The 25545-nt window shown below is 54.5% G+C and overlaps 9 protein-coding genes across 9 annotated transcripts; 2 read left to right on the forward strand and 7 right to left on the reverse strand.

The window, feature by feature from the left end:
• Positions 1 to 2824, reverse strand: MYCGRDRAFT_76636 (uncharacterized protein; the record flags this gene model as incomplete). The annotated part of the gene is made up of 4 exons (XM_003848673.1): positions 1 to 1696; positions 1748 to 2335; positions 2428 to 2577; positions 2727 to 2824. The coding sequence occupies 4 exons, from the start codon at positions 2738 to 2740 to the stop codon at positions 1 to 3; spliced, it is 2448 nt and encodes an 815-aa protein (XP_003848721.1).
• A 3971-nt stretch (positions 2825 to 6795) lies between these two features.
• On the reverse strand, positions 6796 to 8773 carry MYCGRDRAFT_96474 (uncharacterized protein; the record flags this gene model as incomplete). The annotated part of the gene is made up of 4 exons (XM_003848672.1): positions 6796 to 6971; positions 7045 to 7242; positions 7353 to 8051; positions 8104 to 8773. 4 exons carry the CDS (start codon positions 8771 to 8773, stop codon positions 6796 to 6798), a joined length of 1743 nt encoding a protein of 580 aa, XP_003848720.1.
• Positions 8774 to 9004: 231 nt separating this feature from the next.
• On the reverse strand, positions 9005 to 10094 carry MYCGRDRAFT_82510 (60S ribosomal protein L29; the record flags this gene model as incomplete). The annotated part of the gene is made up of 4 exons (XM_003848671.1): positions 9005 to 9694; positions 9751 to 9853; positions 9971 to 10022; positions 10073 to 10094. 4 exons carry the CDS (start codon positions 10077 to 10079, stop codon positions 9659 to 9661), a joined length of 198 nt encoding a protein of 65 aa, XP_003848719.1.
• A 224-nt stretch (positions 10095 to 10318) lies between these two features.
• Positions 10319 to 13408, reverse strand: ACO1 (aconitate hydratase; the record flags this gene model as incomplete). Its single annotated transcript, XM_003848670.1, has 6 exons — positions 10319 to 11530; positions 11588 to 12029; positions 12085 to 12139; positions 12293 to 12416; positions 12469 to 13168; positions 13276 to 13408. 6 exons carry the CDS (start codon positions 13306 to 13308, stop codon positions 10536 to 10538), a joined length of 2349 nt encoding a protein of 782 aa, XP_003848718.1.
• Positions 13409 to 13744: 336 nt separating this feature from the next.
• Positions 13745 to 14110, forward strand: MYCGRDRAFT_49475 (uncharacterized protein; the record flags this gene model as incomplete). Its single annotated transcript, XM_003848227.1, has 1 exon — positions 13745 to 14110. One exon carries the CDS (start codon positions 13745 to 13747, stop codon positions 14108 to 14110), a length of 366 nt encoding a protein of 121 aa, XP_003848275.1.
• Positions 14111 to 14909: 799 nt separating this feature from the next.
• On the reverse strand, positions 14910 to 18178 carry MYCGRDRAFT_96477 (uncharacterized protein; the record flags this gene model as incomplete). Its single annotated transcript, XM_003848669.1, has 3 exons — positions 14910 to 15860; positions 16335 to 16417; positions 16846 to 18178. The coding sequence occupies 3 exons, from the start codon at positions 18176 to 18178 to the stop codon at positions 14910 to 14912; spliced, it is 2367 nt and encodes a 788-aa protein (XP_003848717.1).
• A 1930-nt stretch (positions 18179 to 20108) lies between these two features.
• MYCGRDRAFT_106057 (uncharacterized protein) lies at positions 20109 to 20566 on the reverse strand (the record flags this gene model as incomplete). Its single annotated transcript, XM_003848668.1, has 1 exon — positions 20109 to 20566. A coding segment is annotated over one exon (411 nt), but the record flags the coding sequence as incomplete, so codon positions are not given.
• Positions 20567 to 20757: 191 nt separating this feature from the next.
• MYCGRDRAFT_106061 (uncharacterized protein) lies at positions 20758 to 21882 on the forward strand (the record flags this gene model as incomplete). The annotated part of the gene is made up of 5 exons (XM_003848228.1): positions 20758 to 20856; positions 20921 to 20991; positions 21053 to 21177; positions 21234 to 21294; positions 21358 to 21882. The coding sequence occupies 5 exons, from the start codon at positions 20796 to 20798 to the stop codon at positions 21397 to 21399; spliced, it is 360 nt and encodes a 119-aa protein (XP_003848276.1).
• A 487-nt stretch (positions 21883 to 22369) lies between these two features.
• MYCGRDRAFT_49796 (uncharacterized protein) lies at positions 22370 to 24944 on the reverse strand (the record flags this gene model as incomplete). The annotated part of the gene is made up of 4 exons (XM_003848667.1): positions 22370 to 22527; positions 22564 to 24464; positions 24526 to 24773; positions 24828 to 24944. The coding sequence occupies 4 exons, from the start codon at positions 24942 to 24944 to the stop codon at positions 22370 to 22372; spliced, it is 2424 nt and encodes an 807-aa protein (XP_003848715.1).
• Positions 24945 to 25545: the final 601 nt, after the last annotated feature.

Raw genomic sequence — 25545 nt, forward strand, 5'->3', positions numbered from 1 at the left:
TCAGAATAGCAGCTTCAATTCGTATCCGGTGCTGTTGACGTTCTCAGCGAGCACGATGTCGCCATCGCACTGCATGTCCATGGCCGCGGCGTCCCATTCGCGCTTCGTCTTGATCGGGGTGTCGACTTTGATTTCGGAGAATTCGGCCGTCATGTCTTGACCTTCGGGAATCTCGCGGATGCACTCGTCGTCGAAGAGGATGTGGAGGCCGTCGCGATTGATGCGGTAAGTTCTTAGAATCTGGGTGGGTTCGATGTTGCATTTTGTCGCGACGGCGTTGGTGAAGTCTTTGAGAGTGCGGTTCATCAGGTAAACCGCGCGATGAAAGTTATCCGGTGGTGTTTGACCGGCAATGCGTGGTTGCACGTAGAACGAAGCGACTGGCTTGACAGGTCGCTCGGGTGGTGCTTGGTATCCGTGGTCGACACCCATGGCTTCGATCCAGCCAGAGAGTTCGCCAGATGTGGGCGACTTGATCTGAACCTTGGTGGGAAGGTTGTCAGGTGGGCTCTGAAGCTGCTCCGGTATTGAGGATGGAATGTCCAGTGTCGCCGTCTGGGGATTGTTCCCCCATTCGTTCGAGTTCTCGCGAGAAGGTCCACCGATCGGAGTAGGTTGCTGCAAGTACGTATCCTTTTTGCTTCCAAGGAATGAGTTTGAACTTGGAGTTGGCGAAACAGCGCCAGAAGAAGGTCCAGTCTCACTATGCTTGTCCCAACTTGCTGCAAGTTCGACGGAGTCGTTCCGAAGCAGGTCCTGTGTCTCTCCTGTGAGCTTGACTGGATATGCATCCGGGTCGTCACCGTCATCGCCTCGCAGGTAAAGGATGCTTGCCGGTCGTGTTGATGTGAACATGTCTTGAAGCGTCATCAACTTCATGTGCATGTCCTCCTCGGCGCTGCCGCTACCCGAATTTGATGCTGCAGAGTTCATTGACCATGTTCGTCGGTGCTTGGGCACCTTTGCAGGTCGTTCCATTCCCTTTGCCAACGAGCCGCTTCGTTTTCGCTTGCCCATATCTCTCATACCGGATTCGATTTGTGCGATTTGTTGGTTCAGCTTGTCGATGGTCTTCTTGACGTGCGCGACATCATTCGATAGCTTGCGCTCTGCGCCATGATCGCGGAAAAGCTTGACTTTGCAGTAGCAGACTTCTGATTCTTGCACCTTTGATGCATTGCCAGAAGGATCCTCGATCATCTCTGTCTTCGCGCACAGCCTTACGGGAATGCCCTTGACACCCTTTGAATGGCTAAAGTCGGTGGAGAGAAAGTTGAAGCGGACAGATATCGGACACTCAGCAGCACCCGGCGCGGGAGTCCAGGTCACGCAGAAGCCATCAAAGGAAGCACACTCGAGCTCGAGTTTGGGTTTGCCAGGATCATCGGCTCCGCAGAGTTGACCTGGGTCGACGTATTCGACAGCTTGGAGTCGGCCTCCACGTTGATGTGCTTCGTTCGTGCCGCGGCCTTCCTTCCAGAGTTGCCAACACGCGGCCGGCTTTTGTCGTTGCTGCTCGTCCTCGAATGACACACGGACGAACGTTCGATACTTCATCCCGGGCATGATGTGCTGGACCTGGGTGTCGACCACGTTGAGGGTATATGCTTGGCCTTTGTTGAGATATGTGATTGGGATCTCATCGGCGTGCTTGATCATCGCCGTGGGCGCATTCAACGTGGCGTGATATCGAAATCTGTCACCAGTCAGCGAGGGCTCCCACTTCTTCAGTCCGCGCGACACTGACTTCTCCGCGGACGGATGCATCGGTGGGGGCTGCATGGAGGTGTGCATGGCGGATGGGTGGAACATCAAATCCGAGGATTGGTGATGATGTTGCATGTCCATGCTCATGCCCATGTCGTCGACCGGCGACTCTCCGATCGGACCCTCCATGCCTTCGAACGATGGCTGATGTGAGAAGTGTTGCGGTGGGAAGCCCTGCTGCTGGTGCATGTGGAATGGGTTGACATTATGGAATTGCTGCGGTTGGATGTGTTGCGGTAACGCAGCCTGGAAGTGAAAGGCGGTGTTCTGCTGGCCGGCATGCAGAGCGCCATCCGAGGTGGGCATTGATAGAGGTGTGCCCAAGCCCATGCCACCGAATGCATTGGGAGTGTGCAAGTCGCCCGCTTGACTGTGGTAGATGGTGTTCGTGCCGCCAGGCGTCGGCGTGTAGTAGCCTGGCATCTGGTTGGTGAACATGTTGAAGCTGTGGTTGTTGGGGTCCATGATGGAAGGTGTCAGTCCAGAGGTGCCAAAAGTCCACGGTTCATTTGAACCGGTGGGAGTGGGGTCGGCATCTTTGACATGGCGCGGAGGGTCGTCGAGAGACCTGTGAGCATTGTCAGCCAAGCGAACAGTGTGCTGCGGCGTTTGCCACGCAATACGTGCTGATCAGAATAGTTATGACAGGGGATGCCCTACCGGGGATTGAGTGGTGCGTCGAGAGGGTCGGTGAGGATTGCAGGCGCGGGTCCAGGCGCCGAGGAGGTGGGAGATGTGCTCGCGCCCAGTGCCGGGAAATTGGCCTTGAAGTTCTTATACAGCTCGTCGCTGGGTTTCTGCGATGTTCTCCTATAATGATGGAGTCAGTATTGATGTGTCGTGGTATGTATTATTGATAGAGTTTTGTGATCCAGGTCGATCGATGTGGCAGTGTGTGAGGCTTGCTCTCGCGGCCTTTCGTCGGGCGGGCCTGGAGTTTCTGGGGCAGGGCAGCTCACCTGTTTCGAAACATGTTCGGCAGAAGGACAGCGGAGCAGTTACGCTCGACAGGAGTGAGGAGGAGAGAGCATGCGGTAAAACGAGTGTAGGATGCAACGCGGTCTTGTCCAGAGGAGTCCAGAGGAGAGCAGTTGTCGTAGTGGAGAAAGATGATAAGGTCGACGGAGCTGTGAGGGTGAAACCGGTCGGAGATGAGTTCAAGCCACAGGTGGGGGGCTGATGAGAAATAAGAACAGTGGATGAATTGCAGGGATTCCGTTAGCGCTCTTTCGTGACCATGCGTTGTTTCCCACTCCACACAACCTTTCTTTACCTGTGCTGTGCTGAGACGATAGAAACACACGGAATGGAAGGACTCTCTGCATCCTTGCTCGCTTACGGTGCTCGGACTCTTCAGGCTCTTACCGCTATCGACACGGCCGATGAGCATTGCTCCTGCCTATTTCGTTGCCGCCGTACCAATAACGCTGTTCCTATCGTACGGACGCGCGCCCGATCGAAGAGATCAGAGACCAGAGACCCTCATCGCTGCAAGCGAAAATGCTGCGCCACAGCTGTGGCGCCATGCTGTGGCGTTCGAAAAGTCTAGAGCGATCGAAGTGAACTCACTCACCTTAGACTGGACGCTAGACTGAAGACCCGCATCTCGCATCTCTAGCGTCAGCAAGCTGTGGCTCGACTCCTCTCTCGTTTCGAACGGAGGTAGCATACTCCGCTCTCGTGCCGCTTGCTGTCTCCACAAGAGAGAACGTCCGGGAAAGAACGGAAGTGCGTTTCGTCCTTCCTTCCATAGCGTATGAGCGAATGCAACTCAATCCGACCGTCGTACTTTTCGCCAAACGATAGCAAGATCGTCGTATCATCGAGATGACTGCTGCCCCGAATTCCCCTGCCCGGGCCCATGTCCGTCTAGTGCGTGTGCTGACAGCAGCTGCAGCGTTCTCCGCCACAAATCTAGGCTTGTATGCAGGGAGGGAGTATCATCACCCTCGCGAAAGCCATTCTTCCTGAGAGAGAAGAGAGCAGAGCAGAGTGTGGCAGCATCGGACGCTCCGACGACAGCGTGGTCAACCCTGTCCAGAACGCAGATCGACCCACATGCAACGCGAAGGAGCTTAGAGAAAAAGCAGCTGTGGCGGTGATGGAAATTCCAACCGAGAGGGTCAGAAATGTGGCAAAGCAGCCTCGAGTAATCAGCCGGTACATGGCGGTAGTGTTCTCCCCTTCACAATCCATTCGATCCACTTCGACACCATCGTCGTCGTAAGTGCCACGTCGTGGTTCGTTGTCGCTTGTGTCAGTCGTCGGTGCCGTGGCCGTGCTGTTCGCTTTGCATCACAGCTTTCCTCAGACCGCCCTACCGCAAGCGCCGCGGTCAAAGGGTCAACCCGGTAGTCTCTACCCGTCTGCCTGGTGCGCGGTGCGACCGTCGACGGCTAGCCACAGAAGCGCGTGCGTGAGCGTGAGCAGCACAAGTGAGCAAATTTGAGCCACTGTAATGATGTCTTCATCATTTGACATACACTGTTCATTGCACCCCACTCTTGTATTGTTGCAATGGCACATCCCGACCACGGCCCTTCTTTTCTCTGTTGTTCGGAAAAGTGCCGTTGGCTTCCAACTTGAAACAAATCCAAGCCTTTTAGTATGTTCGCTTCGCCATGTGCGCTCCGATTCGAGCTCCGCAGATGGGAATTTCCATCCTCAACCATTCACGATCGAAGAAGGCCTGGTTACAATGCTACTTTGCCCATTCGTATAAGATCTTCAGCGCTTCGGTGCCGAAGTCAATAATGTCCAGCGGACGACAATCTTGTCAGTGTACTGGTCGGTTCAATTACCTGTACGGCCATTGAAGCGTCCAGATACGGTACCTGTCCGTGTCAATAAGGCGGCCGGGTCAGGTCATCTGTCCGGCTACTGGAGCGTCCAGGTATGATACCCGTCCTCGTCAATAAGATGTTCGGCCAGCTTATCCGCATGGCATATTAGGCGTCCCTGTCCTCATCGGTAAGGTGGTCAGCCAAGTGACCTGTACGGCTATTCAGTGGCTGTCGAGGCGTCTGTGTACGGCTATTCCAGCGTCCATGTACCATAACCGCGCGCCGTAGGTTCAAACCATCCGATGCATCCGAGACATCCGAGTAGCCCTCTCCTCTCGGCCATGTGAGACAAGCCATCGAGCAACGTGAGTAATGAATGCATGCACTCCTCGCGACAACGCCGAACACCAAGACCCGTGAGCCGTGTTCCGTCGTGCCGTGCAAGAATTAGAAGGAATGGCAAGTATAGTCGCGACGAAATAGTGCAAGTGAGCATAGCCGAAACATATCGGTTTGCAGAGCCCTCATCACAGCGGGACTGTGTCCCTCTCATCTCAATGCAATGCAATATCGATAGCCACGCCTGCACCATTGCAATAGCGCAGTCGTGGCTCCATTCTGTGGCGTCGTCGGAGCCTCCAGCCGACAAGTTGAGGCTGATGGTGATAATGAATGTACATGCATGGCATGGCCACGAGGAGGAGGATCTCTCCAACAGGTGTGGCGAGTGATATGTGGCGCAGTCAGTCTCCGCTTTTCCTCGCTCGAGAGCTTTCTCCATCATCATGCGCGACTGACGCCGTGGTCGGGCGTGTCTCCCGGTCCCACAGTCCCGAGCACGTACAACGGAGAGCTGACGCGGTCCTGCAGTGTGCTCCCACCTCGCCCTGTCCATCTGACCTGGACCTGGCGCTGATCTCAGTCGAACGTGGTAGTTTCTACTGAAGATCTTTTGTACCCGACCTAGCTTCAGGCGCGGACATGAATCCAGCCTTACTAAACTTGTGGCTGCCTCCACGCCCACACTTCTCCGTCGCCAGCTCAGCAGCTGGCAGCCACAACGTGCTACTAAGGTAAGCGAGCACAAACAGAGAGTGGTGCGCCTTTTCAAGCCTCGTCGACGTGGCTGTCTCCTCATCCGTAGGAATGGCTGGCACGTTATCGTTTTCTCCGAAGCTGCGCCACACTCTGACCCGGAGCTAACGCCGAAACACTGACGAAAGGTGCCCCAATCGTTCAGCGGGGCCTTGTCCGTGTCGGAAACTTGCAAGGAATAGCAGAGTCATACAGACCGGCAGATGTCGGGAAGAGAAGTTTCGGAACATCTGCCCCGCTCTGATGATGGCACCGAGCACTGAGCACATGCACCCACGCGCGCCCGCACGGTTCTTGTCGCAGTTTTAGAGGAGCGATGAAACAGACTTCTTTCTCATGGCATCCATGTTCGTAGGGCGGGACGCAAGCCACGTAGATATGTTCCACACCGAGGTGGATAATAAGGATGGCGGCATTTGGAGCACGGGATTGATGATGGAATCGCAGTACCTCCGTGCTTCCGCTCAAACTGCACCGTGCAAGCCAAGCGAGTGATCTGTACGGTGAAAGTTGCGCGGAGGATTGGGGAGATGTGCATCAGGCTCGTTGCTCTCACGATCTGTTTTGTCGACAATGTGTCTCCACGCTTCCGTACGTGCACCGCACGAGGTGGGCTGGTTCGGCGTGCTGCAATTTGAGCGGAAGGATGGATGTAGCTTGCGGTCGACATCTGGAGCACCGTGCTTTCCAGTGGAAGCACGGTCAGATCCGAGCATCAATATTGGGGTCTCACCTCGTGCGGTCCTGGGTCTCAACGAAGGCGCGGCGACGAAGCTGATTCCTGAGCGCACATATCGGACGCTACGAGACCTTGCGCCTGACCAGCACGTGCACCCGTGCATCTGTCACAAACTTCATGCACAGCACGGTGATTGTGCGAGCGGTGAAACTGAGGGCGAAGCACCATGCTGCATCATCATGATCGATAGAAAGTCTGCTCAGCAAGCCACCCCCAAAACATCAGTAGAGGTCGGTGTACATATTCCGTCAGGTCCGAGCGTTCGACATGAGATACCTCACAATCCTGAAACCATGAGAAGGTTTGTTGCGAAACATACCGCTCGAGAGCGCCAGCCAACGTAATTTCAACGTCAGCGGAGCAACCACTCCAGCCATCGCATCCGATGCCAGGCAAATTGAAGGAGGGCCATCAGCATGGGCGGCTGTTCTCTCGACGAAGGTCGCCGCCATCAGATTGCATCGACATCGCGCTGTGACTGCTCTTTGCGCTCGATCGCCGCTCACCGCCTATGGAACCGGCCAGGCTCACTGTCTCACCGGCATTGGCAGCACGAGCAGCCGCAACAGCGAGACTGCTTGGACTGCCTCTTAGACTCATCGTGTGGTCCAGCAGTCGGTTACTGCTCTTCGACTTGAGATTGCCAGCCATGGAGCTTACTTCGTAGCTCGAAGGTGTACGGCTCACGGATGGAGAACTGTAGACCGAGCTCGCACGGGAAGTGCTGCGTCTCACGTTTTCGTCCGAGTGCTGGATCACTGTGAGGAGACTTGACGACGAGTCCTCCCGCTCTTGTCTTGGTCGTGCTAAAGCGTTGAAGCTGAAGACTGGAGTTGGGATGCGGGACTGAGATCGTCCCTCCGAAACTGGAGCAGAAGTCGTTGGACTCGGAGCAACCGGCGAGAGAGAGCGATCCACGGCTTTCATCTTCGAATCGTCCAGTAATGTGCACAGGGAAACGCTCTTACGCAAGGTCTTCGTGATGTGCGGCGAGAGATTCTCAGATGGAATGAGCTGGGCAGCGAAGTCGTCTCCAGGTTCGAAGGAGAACCTCCGCTGTGACATGTCAACACTGAGCTGAGGCCTCAGCTTTTGCAAGAAACCCGATGCTCGCGTCATGACGGTGGACCGTTTGACGATTGGATGTTGAGGAACGGTCTTGGACGAGGCTGCAGAATGGCTCGCCGATAGATTGATGCCCAAAGCGTTGGGCACGCTTGTAGTTCGGTCTACATGTTGGACAGGAGGACTTGGGAAGAGGTCCAGCAGCTGCGGCGTCGTTGTTCGAGGAGGTTCAACAATGCGACGGCGTGCAAGCGTGCTGGCAAAATTCTCGATGGCGGCTTCATTTCCCCGGGCAGAATTCGAATTGATTCGATTATCAGTGATCGTGGGATCATCGTCGGGCAGCGATTCATCCGCGCAACTCGAAGCTGAGAATGACTCCTCTGTCGTGCTGGAGTCTGTGCGAGGTCTGCGACGACCGCTCTGTCTTGCTGCCTGCTTCTCGAGCATCGAGGCCTCCCCCAGAGAAAAGCGCATATCCAGCGGTGGTGTGCCAAAGGGCAAGTCGTCATGTATGTTGGTCATGGACTTCTTCTGCGTCAGCTTTATCGACACTTTTCGATCTTGGTCGGACGGTGATTGAATCAATGGCTTCATCGTGGCTGCGAGGTATCAGCAGGAGTCGACATTTCCAAGAGGATTGATAGGACTTACCTCTTTGGTTGCTGAAAGTCTGATCCTGAATTCGTTGCGTCTTCTCGAGAAATTCAAAGATGGTCTCTTTTCTCTCCAGGCCACCCGCGTTACGATGCCGAAGTTTGCTGTCCTGCCGGGCCAGGGTGACTTCGGCCAGGCCTCTCTTGCTCGCCTTTGCTAGCAGCACTTCCAGTCTCTTCACTTCATCCTTGTAGTCCTGCTTCTCATCTTCCCAGTCCTTCTCCGCCATGTTGAACTTGGACGCCACCGCTTTGCACGTCGCCGTACGTGCATCGAGTTGTTGCTGGACCGAGAACTTCTCCTCCTTCAGCTTGTTGTAGCCTTCGAAGATGCGCATGAGTGAGCCGTTGAAGTGCACATCGAGATGGACGAACGGGTTCGACATGAGATGGCACATCACTGCGTCCATTTCATCTTCTGGCTTTGGGTCGGGATACAGCTGATCGGATGGCCATTTAGGCAGTTGAGGGCCGGTCAAGTCATCGATAGATGGCGCAGGTTTCGAAGGCGGATTGAAGTACGATGACAGCTTCGGCTTGAGGCGCAGCTTGGGAGTCGTTGGCGAGAGCACATCGTCAGGCTCTTCGAAATCTGTAGTAGGAGTGGGCGCAGGCGTGCGGCTTCTCGCTGGTTGGATCTTTCGCCGCCATTGCTGTATGTCGGCCATGTCGAGGAATAGAGCGGCTGGTTGTTCAGAACTTGTACATTGATGCCGCAGCAGGAGGTCGATGAGATGAATTTGGGTGGATGGGATGATGAAGTGAAGCTGACATAGCGTTCTTGCTCACCCGTCCTGGATGATATTTCGCGGAAGGGAAGGCGCACATTGCACGACTACGGATATCTTCAGGTCTGCAGAACACGACAGATAGAGACAGAGATCTATGGAAAATGCATTGGAGATTCTGACATTGTACCGTGTGGCTGTGCCAACGATCGGTTTTTCATGCTACTTACTCTCGAGTGTCTTGCTGCGCGCCAACTCGGTGTCCCATATATGAGAGACTTGCTTCAGCGTTCAGCCATCTGACTGATCGCACAAAGTACACGCCGCGCTCACCTTGCTCTCCAAATGCCTCTTCAGCTCTGGCAGCGTATCTTTCTGAGTTGTTACCACGTCTTCATGCACAAACGTCGACGGAGTACACGACGTCCGTGTTTGGTAATGAAATGGCAATGATCGATCTTGGCAAGTTTTGGATATTCCTTCAGTCACCGTTGCACAGAAATGCTAGGTGCTGTACACACATATGCCGGGTGCAGGGGAGGGGGGGAATGAGGAAGGATGGTTGTGGAAAAGGAGGAATGCTCTCAGGGTGGGGAGTGTTGTCGAAACTGGTATCAGTCCCTCAAGACCGAGACAGAGGTGGGTGTTTGCGAAGTGGCAGATCAGGCCTGCATTTCAGCTATCCTCACGAGAACGCCGCTCGAAAAGCAAGTGCATCGTCCGAATGTCGTGTTGCGCCACCGCCGTGGCAGGAGTCCGTGATAAAGCCGTCGAGTAAATCCACCCGCTCAATGCTCCAGATCTTTTTCTTGACCATCATCTCGCCTATGCCGCATCACGCTTGCCCTCCTTGACCTCCTTCTGTACAGTTGTTAGTCTTCAGCTCGTCATTGCGCGTCGTATCGTGTTGGACATACGAGTGCCTTCATTGTTCCATGAAGCGCATGTCTGTGGTTTCGTCGGAACTTGGGGTCGGTTCCTTTGAGCGACGGGTATCTGTTGGTCTTTGGCTTCTTGATACTGCGTGAACATCTCCGTCAGCTGTCGTCCTCCAACGCATTCTCTTCCTCCATGTATGCCATGCTCATAGTTATGTCGGGTGGAAAGGTCGAGGAAATCGTTTCGGAGGATTCGTACCCGTTCTTGTGGTTCTTCTTCGACTGGTTGTGCTGCGACGAGTTCTTGGATTCTGTAGATGATTAGCACAGCTAGCAAGAATTCCTGCTAGAGTCGACATACTGGCCATTGCGACGGTTGTGATGCGTGACTTGGGTTGCGAAGAAGTCAGATGTGTCGTGGTGCAAGCCGATGGAGCGAAGTCCACAATGCCAAGCAACCGAATTCTGCAGCAGCGAAGGCGTTCCTTCCAGTCCGCCAGAGAATCACGTGACGTGCGCGAAATGTGAAAGCGTCCCTGTCTCGTCGAAGAATGTATTGCACTGACACTCACCAGGCAATCACCCAAATCGAAATCTATCATTTCTTGAAGCTCAAAATCATGTAATACATCAGTCTGCTCCAGACTACCCTATCCTTCGCGCCGAACCATCGAATTCAATATGCACAATGCTCATCCCTTACTCTGCTTCATCCCAGCAACAGTAACGAGACCAACTTCAGTCCACTTCCATCGTCGAACTATCGGAACACGCCCATCCTCTCCAACTTTCTCTCACACTCATCTCATGTCATCCCCACTCATTCAAGCCTTGCCAGCGGCCTTCTTCGCCATGGTGTTGAGCGCACTTCCGTTGTGGAACCACTCAATTTGAGGCTCGTTGAAGGTGTGGCTGAGCGGGATCTCAAACTCCTTGCCGCCGTTTGCTGGGTGCACCTTCATGGTAAGAGGCTTGCCAACGGCGAGTTCAGTGCACATGAGGTCAATCTTATCATCGGGCTGGATCTTCTCGTAGTCGGCCTCGTTGGTGAAGGTCAATGGAAGCATACCCTGCTTCTTCAAGTTGGTCTCGTGGATACGGGCGAACGAACGGGTGATGATGGCAAGACCGCCAAGATGTCTTGGCTCGAGAGCGGCGTGTTCACGGGAAGAGCCCTCACCGTAGTTCCAGTCTCCAATAACGACCCACTTGATGCCCTTCTTCTTGTAGTCACGGGCAGTAGCTGGGACAGCGTCGACGTCACCAGTCTCCTGGTTCTTGACCTTGTTGGCCTCGCCGTTGGCAATGTTGATGGCACCGATGAGCATGTTGTTCGAGATGTTGTCCAAGTGACCGCGGTACTTCAACCAAGGGCCAGCCATAGAGATGTGGTCGGTAGTGGTCTTGCCCTGGCACTTGATCAGGATTGGCATGTTTAGGGCGTCCTTGCCGTCCCAAGCCTCAAACGGCTCGAGAATCTGGAGACGGTCCGAGGTTGGAGAGACAGCGACAGAGACAGAGGAGCGGTCGGCGGGAGGAGCCTGGTAGGTGTCCTGACCTGGGTCATATCCGTTGGCGGGCAGACCATCACCGGTGGGCTCCTTGAGCTTGAAGTCCTTGCCATCCTTATCTTTCAGAGTGTCGGTGAGAGGGTTGAATGTGAGGTCTCCAGCGAGGGTCATGGCGACGACGATATCGGGAGAGGCGACGAAAGAGTGGGTGGCGGGGTTGGCATCGTTACGTCCAGTGAAGTTGCGGTTGTACGAGCAGATGATCGAGTTGGCCTCGCCCTTCTTGACATCGCGGCGGTCCCACTGGCCTGATGGATTGTTAGCTTTCTGTCAATCGTCGACGGATTCATTGCCAGATGACGTACCGATACATGGGCCACAGGCATTGGCGAGAACCAGACCTCCGAAAGACTCGAGGGTGTTGAGGATGTTGTCACGCTCAATGGTAGCTCTGATCTGCTCGGAACCAGGGGTGACGGTGAAAAGAGCCTTGGCCTTTATACCGTGGTCGAGAGCGTCCTGGGCGATGGATGCAGCGCGGGACATGTCCTCGTATGAAGAGTTGGTGCATGATCCGATAAGGCCGACCTTCAGCTCCTGCGGCCACTTGTTCTCCTTGACGGCCTCGGCGAACTTGCTGATGGGTGTCGCAAGATCGGGTGTGAACGGTCCGTTGATGTGTGGCTCCAACTCGCTGAGATTGATCTCGATGAGCTCGTCGTACTCGGCACCCTCGTCCTCGCGGAGCTCGGCGGCGTATCCACGGGCGAAGTCACCGATGTGCTGGCGCTTGGTAGCGGCGAGATACTACACAAGAATTAGCGATGAACCGGACGCAGAAGGGACGGGAATAAAAACGAACATCGAACATGCGGTCATTGAATGGGAAGAGCGAGGTGGTTGCACCGATCTCGGCACTGTTTGAAGAAGTCAGTAAACATTTCCCGAATGTGAGAAATCGGCGCGCTGCCTCCGTAGCTCCACGCAAACCGAACTGCGCAATTTGCACCTCAAGGGCTTGGTGTGTGCAGTCCGAGCAGGAGAACGGAAGTAGCTGTAGTCCAACTCACCCCATGTTGCAGATAGTAGCCATGCCAGTGCAGGAGATGCCGTTGGTACCTGGTCCGTGGTACTCGACGATAGAGCCAGTGCCTCCCTTGACGGTGAGAATTCCAGCGACCTTGCAGATAATGTCTATTCCAAAGTCAGCCTTGGGACCTCCGCGTCAACAAATTGCATTGCATACCCTTTGGAGTGGTCCAGCCGCTCATCTTGCCGGTGAGCCTGACACCAAGAACCTTAGGAGCCTTGACCTCCCAAGGAAGGTTGGCCATGACATCGACAGCATCGGCACCACCAACACCCACTGCAGCCATACCAAGACCACCAGCGTTGGGAGTGTGCGAATCGGTACCGATCATGAGACCACCGGGGAAGGCGTAGTTCTCAAGCACGATCTGGTGGATGATACCAGAGCCTGGCTTCCAGAAACCAATGTTGTACTTGGCGCACGAAGTGCTCAAGAAGTCGTAGACCTCCTTGTTGATGTCGTATGCCCTCGCCAAATCCTTCTCGTTTCCGACCTGCGCCTCAATCAAATGATCGCAGTGCACAGTCGAAGGCGTTGCCACGGCGTCCATGCCGGCGCTCATGAATTGGAGGATGGCCATCTGAGCGGTGGCATCTTGGCAGGCAACACGATCGGGTCGCAGCTTGAGGTAGCTCTTGCCACGCACGAGCTCCTGGTTGTGAGGGTCGTCCAAGTGAGAGTAGAGGATCTTCTCGGCGTAGGTGAGAGGCTTGTTCAGGCGTTTCCGCACAATGTTCAAGGTCTCGTTCATGCCGGCGTAGTTGATGTAGTGGCCCTTTTCCCAGTTGGTCATTTCGACCTTCTTCGTGAGGGCGGAGTCATTGACGGTAGCAAAGGACCGCTGTCCCAAACGGGGCTATCGAGGAAGCATTCGTCAGTATATGTCGCTGGCGATAATGATTGCGGACACCAGACACCCCGCGGCAAGGGTGCTCCAGCTATCGATATGGAGGAGATACATACCAGCTGGCGGGCTGCGACTCTGGCGGACAGCATCCTGACGATCGTCTCGGTGCTGTGACTGGTATATATGAGTTCAGTGAGAACACTTGCAGGTCCAACAATAGGCCTGAAGCATGAATTGTGGTGGTCGGGAGCGGAGAGGTGAGGCGCAAAAGAAAGAACGTCTCCGAATCGCAAGCGGAAACAGAGCTTGCAAGCAACAGTGAACGGCGGGTCACCGGCTATGAGTGCTAAGTAAGCCAATGCATTGCGCGCGGTGATTGGCAGCTTGTTCCTCGGTAGCAACCACGGGCTGGGCAATCTGGCCTGCAGACTACGAAGATTTTCCTAGCGCGGCTCGTGATACCGATATCGCCCGCGTTTTTGGGCAGACAATTTCCTGCCCAGTGACTTGGAAGCGCATACGGTGCACGAGACCTCATCAAACATCCGCGGAACTCCAATATCCGCTCGTGCATACACTGCCACCATGCCGGCCATTCGCGGACCCAAGAGCAAGTCGAAGACGAGACGACACACTCGTGACCTCGATCAGGTCCACGCCGACACCCAATCGCAAAAGCACCTCCAGCAGTACAAGGACACAAAAGCTCCGGAGGATCTTCCAGGTTTCGGACAATTCTACTGCACTGAATGCGCAAAATGGTTCGAGTCGGAGCTGAACTACGGCAAGCACATCAAGGGAAAGCCGCACAAGAAGCGTGTGAAGCAGATGAAGGAAGAACCGTACAGTCAGAAGGAGGCTGAAGCTGCGGTGGGCTTGACGACGGACAACGGCAGGAGAGCAGTGGAGACAGACATGATCGATGCGTCGGACAATGAAGACGTGCGATGAACATTGCTCGCAGACTTTTCGGGACTGAAGTTACAGCATCCACATGACACACACGGATATGGGACAATTCGCATCGCAAAGAGGTGTGGTCCCACTGGGAATCACTGCATAATGAGGCGGCCCATATGTCGCTCATTCTATGAGGGCATCATTCTATGCGCAGACTCGAAGCGCTTGACACTTTTTGAACGACGCCAAGACTTGAAACTTCACATGAAAGTCGGATGAGCTTCAGCCGCCCATCCGACTTCGGAAGCGAAAGCGGACTTCCACCCTGGCACGCTGCTCACCACACCCCCAGGAGGATTTTCTCGATCGGAGACATCGGCGCCACGGACGAAGCGCGATGAACATTGTCTGGTCCGGCACCCCAGACTTTCGTTGATGATACACGTCTTGAAGGAAGCGAACCATACATCGACGACGAGTTCCTACGGTGCCTCCAGACCCATAACCATATCAATGTATCACAGTGGACGCATTGAGAGCTTCAAGCATTCGACTCTCTTTTGTCTATTGGCCTGGTATCATACAATTCCGGTGCAAATTTTACTACCCATGTCCTGTCTTACACCCTCGATTCACACTCAGGCTCTGTCGGGGTGCAAGAATGGAGTGCTCGTCGCACAAATCTTCTTCGCTGGCAACGCTGCTGTATCCTGGTTGTTTTCGCCATCACGCTTACGCTTGTCATTTTGCTCGCCTTGTAAGCGTTTGACCAAAGCCTTCAACTCCCGGAGCTTCCTCTAAAAGCTGCCCACGCGATCCTGCTCGATCCCTCGCTTTTCGTTTCCTTTTCTTACTGTCTCCTGCTCGGCTGCATGTTTGCCTTCCATCGCTCGACCTCTGCCAGCTGCTTCCCCATCTCCTCCGAAAGCTCCTTGCATACAATGCCGTGGTCCAACTTCTCCTGCTCGCGTTGTGAGGATAGGAGGCCACAGTCGTTCTCCAGCTGCGCGATCTGGCCCTGAAGTTCTAGATTGGTCAACTCGAGCTTCGCCGTGGACTCTTTGTTCGATGCAAGAATACGCTTCAGTAAGGCGATAGTCAACGAAGCCTCTTTTTGCCCCTCGGCACGATCCACAGCCTCCTGCACGAGGGCAGCATTCGTAACGGAGCCCTCTGTCAGCCTCTCATCGGCCAATGTCACTTTGCTTCGCAATGCCTCGATCTCCAAGCACTGGGCCTCGTTGAACTTTTCGGAGACACGAAGGTCATCCTCCAAACCAGCAATGGCCTCGTCCTTCATCTGCGCGCTCTCCTTGGCCACCTTGACCACCCCGGCAAGCTCAGTTTCGCGCTTGCACAATGCAGAGATCTCGAAGCTGTATTCACTTCTGACGAGCGCAATGTCTGCTTCATGCTCCTCTGCGTCCTCCGTGGCGCGGCGGACAACTTCATCGAAACGTTGGCGACACTCCTTCTCGAGAACGTCCTTCCGCAATTGCATGGCGACCATCTCAGCCGCGCGATTGTCAAGATCAAGTTTCAGCTGATCGATCTCCTTTTCAAATTTCAATCTCAGTTCCCGATTTTCTGCATTCTGCTTTTCTGCCTCCTTCAGCAGGTCCCTGAGTCTCAAATTGGTAATTCCAAGGTTGTAGATCTCAATGTCTTGATTGGCACTCCGCTTTTTCACCTGGTTCAATTGCTCTCTGTGTGTGCTTTCGACCTCAGCGAATTGCCGTTGAGCAGCCATTGCGCACGCATCGCCAATTAATCGACATCTCTGGTCTATGCTGGGGTCGGTCTGCTGAGGCGTAGCAGAATTAGGAGAGTCGATACTGGATCTTGGTGATGGTGGCAAGTCATATTGGCAGCAGATCTCCATGTCGTTTGCAGAAGCGAACTCAGTCCGTTGGCGAGAGTATCTCCTGCTGTGGTGTACTGAATGTGCTGATACGGATGCAGGTGGGAGCTGGAGACTCTCCTTCCTCAAGCACGAGCTATGGTCATGTCCTCACCGCTATTCGTCCACAATTTTTCGCAGAGACGGAGATAGGAGGTTTGGCTGCTGCGAAGCTCGTTTCAACTTCATGTCGGTATCCGTAGCAAGCGCCGCACCTTGCCGATTTGCCAACTAATCAGTCCTTTGTTACAGGGAAGATTGGAGGCGTCCGACCACATACTGGAAGACTCTGTGTCATGTCCCGGTCCATTGAGCGATCTGCCGATGAGAAAGAAGATTTCCTCGCTCGGAGGTGGGCGCCACGAAGTCTCTCACCAGCGATGGAAGCTGATGAATGGCCGGCTGTTCAGAAACATGGAGCAGGAAGGGCTGTCTTCTGCCAGCGCCGATCGCGATGTCTGTGTGGACAACAGCGTCTGATGATGTCTTCAGGAGAGAGCTGTGGGAATAGCAGTCTACTACGTGGATGGATTGGAAAGCACTCGACAAGTCAAGTTGTCTCTCACTGGCACTGACACGAACTGTTCTTTTGGCTCTGCAATTCCTGACTACCTCACAACATGCAAAGCCTTGCGTCTTGCTGTTACACTAGCGACCGCCGGTCAAGTGCGCATTTCTATATATCCGTTCTCTGCTCAAAGTGCACTGCACGACTTGCACCTCAGTGGCTGGACCGTGCAATGAGAGCAAGACCACGGAGGCGACGCTGTCTACAAGTGTCCCTCCTGCGCAAGAGCTCTTCCTCAGCGACGAAAACCTCTGTTCCACCCTCTTGCCCGGTTAGGTCCTCGTGGAACACCACCCCTCCCGCCGCGATACGAGCTACCCTGCGGAACAGGATCCGCGCGCTGCCGCTTCGCCGGCGGTGCCGCCTCATCGTGGTCTTGTACAGTCCCGTCGGTCGGAGCTGTCACCATGCCGCGGTGGACCCCGGCACCAGGAGTGTGAATTGCAGTGGCAAGCCCTCTGATGCGTTCATTCTCAGCCCTCTCTCGCTTGAGTTTGCCGCACAATATCGTGATGTCCTTATCCTTTGCGGCAGTGGACAGGTCGGCCTGAGCTTGCTGCTCCTTTGCTTTGGCTGTGAGATGAGCCACTTGTTTCTGCTCCGCCTCTCGCTTCTGCTCAGCGTCAGCACACTGGGCTTTGAGGTCCTTCATCTGCGCGAGCAAACTCTTCATTTCACGTTCTCGTGCTTCCTCCTCCTGCAGGAATTTGGCGGCCTGGGTTTCGCCGCATTGTCGCAGCTCATCGATCTCTTCCTGGAGCTGTCGATTGGCTTCCTCCACTTCCTTGATGGGCTTGTGTGTGTCGATCTCGTGCTGCAGTTTCGCAATCCTCAAGGCGTCCTCCTCCTCGCGTCTAGTATGGCCAGCAATGTCCTCCATGAGCGTATCGTTTGTGTCGTAGGATTCTTTGAGTGCTCGACTACCAATTGTCTCTTCATTTCGCAAATCGACGTTGGCGGTATTCAAGGCTTCGTTCTGTTTTCGAAGCGTGCGGCATTGGTCGCTGAGATCTGAGATGGTTCCTTTCTGACTTGTGATTGTCTCCTTGAAATCCGCTGCGGCCTCATTAAGACCATCGCAGCGCTCCGATACTAAGGCGAGCTGTTCATTTGCGGCCTTGCTTTGCGCCCTTTCCAACGTGAGATCGGCCTCCAACTTGTCCTTTTCCTCCTGGAGGAAAATGAGGCGCTCTTCCTGACGGTCGAGATCATCTTGCTGCTGATCATTCCTCAATCGCAGCTCGGCATTCGCCTCTCCATATTCGGCCTCTTGTGCCCTGGAGCCAGTGAGCTCATCCACGAGTTGTTGATGCCGCGGTGCCGCCTCTTCCAGAAATCTGGACAGCTGTTGCTTTTCGAGGCCCGCTTGGTCCAGTGATCTTGAAAGCTCTTGCTTTTCGGCAACCAGTTGAAATATGTCTTTGCCTCGGTTCTCGCACAGCTGTTGGGCATGTCCGAAAAGCCATACGGTCTTGTGATCAAGAGCTGCGCGCTCTTTCATCAGCTGGTTGACATCGCTCGCGATGTTTTGAAAGCCCATGTCCCGGATCTGCTCGTAATGCTGGGGCAAGGCCGAGCTAGGAGAGAAAGCTATGGAATCTGGTGATAGCGGTAAGCCATGAGGATGGATTCCCTCTGCGACTCGCTCCATGATCGGCACGAGGTGTCCTTGTGATCTTTCGGCCGAGACGTCGGAACAATTGCCCTGGAGACGATTGAGGAGGTGACGATGTCGACCAAGATCCAACCCACTAAGGAGAAGACCGCTTGGGTTAGAGGATGCGTACCTTGGAGACATTCTTTGTTAGTAACATCAAGCAAGTTCCCGAATCAGGAGGTTGACTACTGCACTGCTCGTTTCGATTTTATGTAGGTATCCGTGGCAAACGCCGCACCTCGCCGGTCTGCCAGCTGAACATTGTTTTGTCGCAGAAAAGACAGGAGCATTACCACGGTGCACTGGAAGACTGTGCGCCATGCATAGTCTGTTACTGACTCCGTCATGGGGTGAAAGGACCGCGGCTTGAGTTTGGTTTGATAACCAGGGTGAGAGTGAGGATCAAAAAGGGCAAAGTCGACAAAATGTTGGCCGTCCAAACGACTCTGAGACATGTCGCACAGTCAACGTCGTCGATGGGATAGATGCAGTAGGGAGTGTGCGTGTACTGCCAACAACTTCAAGCGGTCAAGGAACGCGCAGCTCGTCATCGTTATTGGCAAGTGAGATTCAGCCACTCTGCGGCGAGGCCAAGCACCCATCGAGTTCTGCTTCAGAAACATCTTGTCGAACAAATCTGTGCTCTCCTACTCAAATTGCGCAGTCTCAGTCGATCAGATGGAAGTTGTGCGTTCTCATTCAAGACAGGCCATGGAGTGCAGTCGTCGAAACGGACATTGTAATTGAATATTGTTCGTTCACTCGTGCTCCTCGTACATGCATGGCCGGCTAGCACCACGACGGTCACAGTCATGCGCAGGGTGTCTTCATTGAGCCCCCTGAATAGCGAGATGCATCTGTTCGCATCGTCCGTGCATCCGTATGGTCTCATCCGTGCCATCCGAGTCTCGTCATGCCAGACAGGTTCAATCAGTGCCAGCCGGGTCCTTGGCAAGAAGTCCGGCCTTTCCAAAACCCATCAGAACCAAATATGAATCGCGCTCCCTCCAACATCAGACTCCCAAGAAGCGTGTACTTAATGAAAGAAACGATCGCATTAATCGAGATTGAACTCTGTGCCAAAGGCTCAAGCATGACCCGAAGCACCAGCTGCATTCCCAATCATAACGTGATATCGGCGGCTTGGAGCCTCATCGTCTCGTTGCCCATGAGAGGTAGTGGCCATCTCTTCGTCGAGAGCACCACAGTCGGAACAGCCAGCGTTGGAGTAGTCGCGGTCGTGTTGAGACTGAAATGGAAAACCGCAGCTCCAGCAATTGTGGTAGATCTACCGAGAGTCAGAGACTTCCCGAAGGCTTGGCTGGGATGGACTGACCTGTCCATCCTTTCCGAGCCTCCGCTCTGAATCACGTCGTATGAGTGGTATCGTCCGTGGGGATGTGCTCGGTGAGCTTTGTGTCTCGGAGGATTTCGTAGTATAGATTGGCGAGCGGGTCTCAATCGGCCTCGCAACGCTTTTGGTGCCATTTCCCGCGGCTGGTTCGGCGGTTGTAGTAAGATCATTCGATGAGGCTTGCGAGGAAGCGCTGAAAGATCGTGAACCGCTTGTTGTCGGGCTCGCGGATTCTTTACGGCCGTTGTCTTCCCGTAACGACTCGATCCGTGCGGCCTCGAAGCGAGCAAGCGATCTTCGAAATTCGAATACACAAGGATGTTTGGCCATGGCAATGATTTGGCTGATGTTCGTGATCCGCGGCGATTTGAAGGGAGTGTTCTGAGCAGACGGAGGATTTGGGAATCGAGCGGAATAGTCCACACCATTAAAAGAAAAGTGCTGGTAACGTTCTCGGGACTCACGTCAGGTATGCATGGTGACGGGAGGTGTTCACCGAGGGGATGGTTTCGCTTACCTACCCAGGAACGCTGGGGTCGGCCTGCATAGATCCCAACTCCGATCGAAACAGCCTTGTAGCTGTGCGCTTGGGATCACTGCACTTTGCTGACGATTCGGCTGGATGTAGCCTTTTCGGGAACTCGCCTCTCGGTGTACAATTTGATATTTGCAGGCGGGCGAGGGACAGTATCGAACCTTCCAAGCCGTTCGTCGGAGTCCTGGCCGTAGTCTGGCTCTCGGTGCCGTTCTGCCATCGACTGTTCAGGCCGGCCGCAAGCGCTCCTCGCGACACCTTCTGCATTCTCCGCCGTGTATGCGCACCAGCAGAATCGTCCCGCGGCGGGAAGGTCTCTTTGCAGGTCGAGACATGCGGACTACGCCAATACCACGGAACGTCGAATCTCCGAGAAATCGCTCTCTCGCCATGAAGAATCGTCGCTGAGTGCTTATGCATTGAGCAGGGAGACGCATCCGCTTGCATGATTTCATTGCTCGATCGGCCGAGTTGGGGGCTATGGCATGGTGATGCAGGTGTTCTCATGGATTGGCGAGTGCATTGTCAAGCGGAGCTACGGCCGAGTCGAACGAGGGAAGTGGCAGCGGGAAAGCAACCATCCAGGCTCTAACCATATCTGGCTTAGATCCGGGTCGACCCTTTGGCCAAACCACAATTGACTTTGACATGTGAGCTTTTATCAACTCCATCGGATCCCCGGGCCTGCTCTGAAAGTGCTGCCAGTCTGTCTGAATCGCGCCATGGCCGACCAACGAGCACACATGCAATCCCTGACCGACGAGTATCAAGGTTTGCAGACCGGCAAGTCCATCCACACTTCAGCTGACACTTTTCAACCAATTACTCACAAACTTACCCACCCCAGAGCTCACCACCCTGATCTCCGCTCGGCAAAAGCTCGAATCCCAGCAACAGGAGAATGCAAGTGTGAAGAAGGTGTGTTCGGCTGTATCGAGATCCCTGAAGCACGGAAGAGATCCACTCACCCGTTCCGCAGGAGTTCAAAGATCTCGACGATGATGCAAAGATCTACAAGCTCGTCGGCCCTGTGCTGCTGAAGCAGGAGACCTCCGAGGCGAAGAGCACGGTGGAGGGAAGACTGGAGTACATTGAGAAGGAAATGTGCGTATTCGAGACTCGCTGTGGCCTCGCTTCCATCCAATTGACCCGTTCGGCAGCAAAAGAATCGAGGAGAGCATCAAGGGTATCCAGGAGAAGAGTGAGGGGAAGAAGATGCAGGTCAGTAAACCCTCCGCCCACCGTCTGGTTATTTTTACAGTATGCTGACGTGTGACCTGCTAGATCATGCAGCTGCAGAACCAAATGCAGCCAGCACAGCCATAGAGGCGCGCAGCTACAGCAATCGAGACGTGGATGGGAGACACACACGTCCAATCGCGGATCGCGGCTTGGGTTTCCATACTTCAGCCCGCTGATACCACCATCACGGAGTGTTCGAGACATGCAGCTCGAGTATGGCCGTGTGAAGTTCGGACCCGACACATCCCGGCAGTATTCTATCGGTCGCCTCCCATCTGGACCGGCTTCGCTAGGGACCGTGGACCCTGATCTTCACGCTCCTAGTCCGGACAGCGGAATCGTCTATCAGGCACCGGGTTGGACATGCAGCTCAGTTCAGCCTATTGCTACTAGCTCTGGACCCTTCAATGGTTATCGTTCGGGCCACGCAATCCGGCAGCACTGCCCGCTCCACCCGCTGCGGTATTTTTTGGCAAGACTAGCACGTGGTAGATCCTAGGGTCAATGCAAATGTCGCCCCGTCACGGTTACGACTGCAATGGGGACTTCGGACCGGTAGGATCCCCAGCAGTTCATGCATCTCCAGATTCTTGCGTACGGCTAGCAAGCGAGTGTACTGGTCATGTCCCCCTTTCCCGACCCATGTCTTGCGCAACGTCACTCATATCGACCTCGTATCGATGTAACGCTCCTTGTTTCTCCATTCATGTCTTGGTTGTAAGCGTCGTGCCACGTCACGGTGGTCCACCATGTTGGCTAACTCGCACGTCGAAACCCCGCCGTGAGGTTTCGGATCAACAGAGCGCCGTCGAGTTGAGCGATGCTCCAGGTGAGGCTAGCATATCATTCGGCTAGCGAACACGGTAGATTTCGACAAAGAACGAAGATGACGTGATCAGACCAAAATATCAAGTTGCTTCTCGTGAGTAAGCTTCAGGGAGACTTGATCCGTTTACCTGTTTGCGTTGAGGACAATTGCCCGAGTGCTCTCGTTAATGCGGAGAAGGCTTTCAAGGCCTAAACGATCGCCAACTCTGTACCAAACATGTCACGTCTAACTCCCAACTTCCACCCTCTTTCCCAGCACAGTCCTCGCCTCCGCTTCGCTCAAAGTCTCCAGTCCAAGTTGCTCCAACGCATATCTCGCACCCTCATTGTCCATGAACACCAATCTCTCAGCCTGGAACAGACTCATCTGCTTCCCCTGAGCCACTTCTCCTTCTCCATCCTCCTCCCCACCCCACGCACTCGCCTCATCATCGCCATTAGAGTCAGTCGACTTAGCAGTCTGCTTGCGAGCGATCTCGCCGCGAACAGGTAGACTGAGCAACGTGATACCTTCCAACAGTTTCCGCATCCCAACCCGCGCCTGCCCATTGCCAACGTACTTGTCGATGCCAGCACAAACCGCTCTCATGTCGGTCGTGAGCTGCGTGGCGCCGGCTGTGGAGAATGTCGTCCTCGAGCCGTGGAGCAGATGATCCCAGACGTAGGTCTGTATGAGATGACAGATTTGCCGACCGATCCGTCGCAAGGGTGCTTTGCCGAGCGCGCGACGTAGGAAGGCGAAGTAGTCCGCTAGTATGGTGAGTGTCGGGTCCAGTTCGGGGGAGACGGAGTTAGAGTGCGAGGAGGTGAGCGAAGACCAAGTGGAGATGCTCGCATAAGACTTGAGAGCCTGGCGGATATCGTAGGTCATTGTGTCGACGAGGATTGACTCGCTGCGAACTCGAAGTCGTTGGTAGCTGGCTGCGGTCTCATCGAAGAGGGCACCTTGTAGAGTGCCATCGGTATCCGAGACGCCGAGCGCGGAGCTGGTCTTTTGCTGCACCTCCTGCCAGCTACCGATGTTCTGCCCGATGGCGTTCTTCGAGCGATATTCCAGCTCCACCCATAACTCAAGGAAGAAGACGTCGTCGCTCCAGTCCCGCATGGCACGTTCGAGGTAATCAGCGGAGCCAAAGACGCGGCAGATACGGTCAAGGCCGCGCACGCCTTGCAGTTCGGCGAGCTGCTCTTTCGTCAGGCCGTGCATCGTGCGTCCGACTGTGGAAGTCATGCCGAGGTAGGCTTCCAGGCCGGATTGTAGTCGACGGTGGTAGCGATCGAAGATTTCGATTTGAATGTCGATGAGGAATCGAACCTTTTGACTAAAGCTGGAGAGGTTGCGATAGCGTTCGGTGATGGTTTCAAGCAGGTCGTTGACACGAATCGCGGCTCGGGTTGGTTTGGTAGCATCTGCGCTGACGGCGTCAAAGTCGAGCTCGCCGGCTTCGGCAGATTCGACAATGGCGTGGTAGCGGGAGAGAGCAAAGTCTTTCTCGGCGGACAGCCAGGGCTGAAAGTAGCCGTTGGCGTCTAGGAGATAGAATGACAGGCCACGCCAGGGGATGGAAGGCGAACTGGGTGTGTAGTCGTAAGACTCTTGCAGGGTGGTGTCGAATTGTATTACCTCCTGAACGAGATGGCTCAACAAAGGCGGCTGGTTGGCTACCTGTGAGGCGAAACTGGTGATCTTGGACTTGAGCATTGGTACGAGCGCGGTAATGAACGCAGTGGTTGCGTCAATATACGCCGGCGTGAAGGCAAGCTCTGACTTTCGAAAGTGCCGCAACAAGATCGGCTGCACGCTGTTTTGGATGAAATCGGAGTATGTGGAGATAAGATCGAGCGTATGTGTTAGGAAGTACTCCGGCTTGTCAGTACGATTCGTGGGCTTGTCTCCGGAGAAGTGGTAAGTGAAGCGCTGTGAGAGTGGCAGAACCAGAACTTCAAGAGGAAGAAGTACAGGAGGCTCGTTCTCGGGACTGCGACGAATGTTGTGCTCTCGGTCCTCAAGATCATGTTTTTGCAAGTCCAATAGTCGGCCAATGTTTACAACCCACTCTTGCTGGAGCGCCAGTGGGACGGTTGCGCTGGGCTTTGGCCAATTCATCTTCTTTAGTGTCTTCTCGAGGTCCTCCGAGAAAGATGTCTGGATCGTCCGCCGGAGTTGCTGAACGCTGGAAACGATGTGGTCGAGCAGATGGGGTGCCGCGCCTTCAGCAGCTTCTTGCAGAGGTCGCAGGCTGGCCACGAGTTGCTGTAATCTTCGGTACGGTTCCAGTGCAAGATCGTCAGACTTGCCCAGTTGTGCGACGCATTCTGATCTGTTCACGGAGTATCAGTTTCCACCTAATATCCTGCACCACAACATGACAATCCACATACCTCAGATTGTCCACCTCTTTCAACAGCTCCACGTATCCTGCGGCCATGTCCAATTTCCGCAGTCTCTCCATGCTCTTCTCAAACTTCTGCACAGCATCGTCGCTGGTCTCGGATTGGGTAACGATGAGTAGACGACGATCGATGTCCTGTTGCTCCTGTTGGAAAGCCGTGGCTTTGTGGTGGATGGATTGCGTGGTCTTTTCGGCTCGATGTCTCGTCTCGGCGTGGTCTCTGCGGGCATCGTCGAGCTTTGCATTTTGTCAGTCTTCGACGTTACTCTCAGGAGAGCCTCCATTACTCACCTGCTGCTTGAGAAGCAGCTGCTGCTCTCTGACATTCTCCAACAACGAATCGAGCGAGTCGAGATCAGCTGCGGATTGCAGCTTGTCGTCCAAGTAGTCCTGAACACGGGTGTCCATTGTCGAAGAGTAGTTCAGATCAGTCGAGCGGGTTGTATCATGTCGTTTAATCCAGTTTCTCGTACATGTATCTGCCAAATATTGACATGAGCTGGCCGAGTTTCGTGCCAGATGTCGTCTCGCGCTCGACAAGCGTCAATGCCGCTGTAGTTCTATTTGATTGGACAGCAAGCGAACTCCACTAGAACTATTGTGTCTCACGACGTGAACGCGACAACGTCAGGTTCAAGACGTGTCACCTTTGAGGCATAATACCAGATCCTACGAGAGCGCCTGCGAGGACCCGAGTGCTCGTCCTTTTGACGAGCCGGTGAGTGCTATGACAGCGGAGCGTGAGTCTCTCTCGAAGTCTGAATCCGCGGCTCCTTCCTCCAGCACCAAAGAGCAATTCAAGGTAGGGAGATGTCAACCTTTGCCGTCAACGCGCGCATATTCACCCACGAGCCCGGATAATGCCCTTCATAGTCATGCAACCTCGCTGGCGCCTCGACCGTCACGTGCAGCGTTCAACATCTCGTGTGACACGACCCCTGCCTTGCTGCGTTTGTAGTGGGGATCTCGTCTTGGACCTCTTTCCAACCTTCAACTTTCATGTGAGTTG

The sequence above is a fragment of the Zymoseptoria tritici genome, chromosome 11, assembly GCF_000219625.1.
Source record: "Zymoseptoria tritici IPO323 chromosome 11, whole genome shotgun sequence".
In the NCBI taxonomy this organism is placed as follows: domain Eukaryota; kingdom Fungi; phylum Ascomycota; class Dothideomycetes; order Mycosphaerellales; family Mycosphaerellaceae; genus Zymoseptoria; species Zymoseptoria tritici.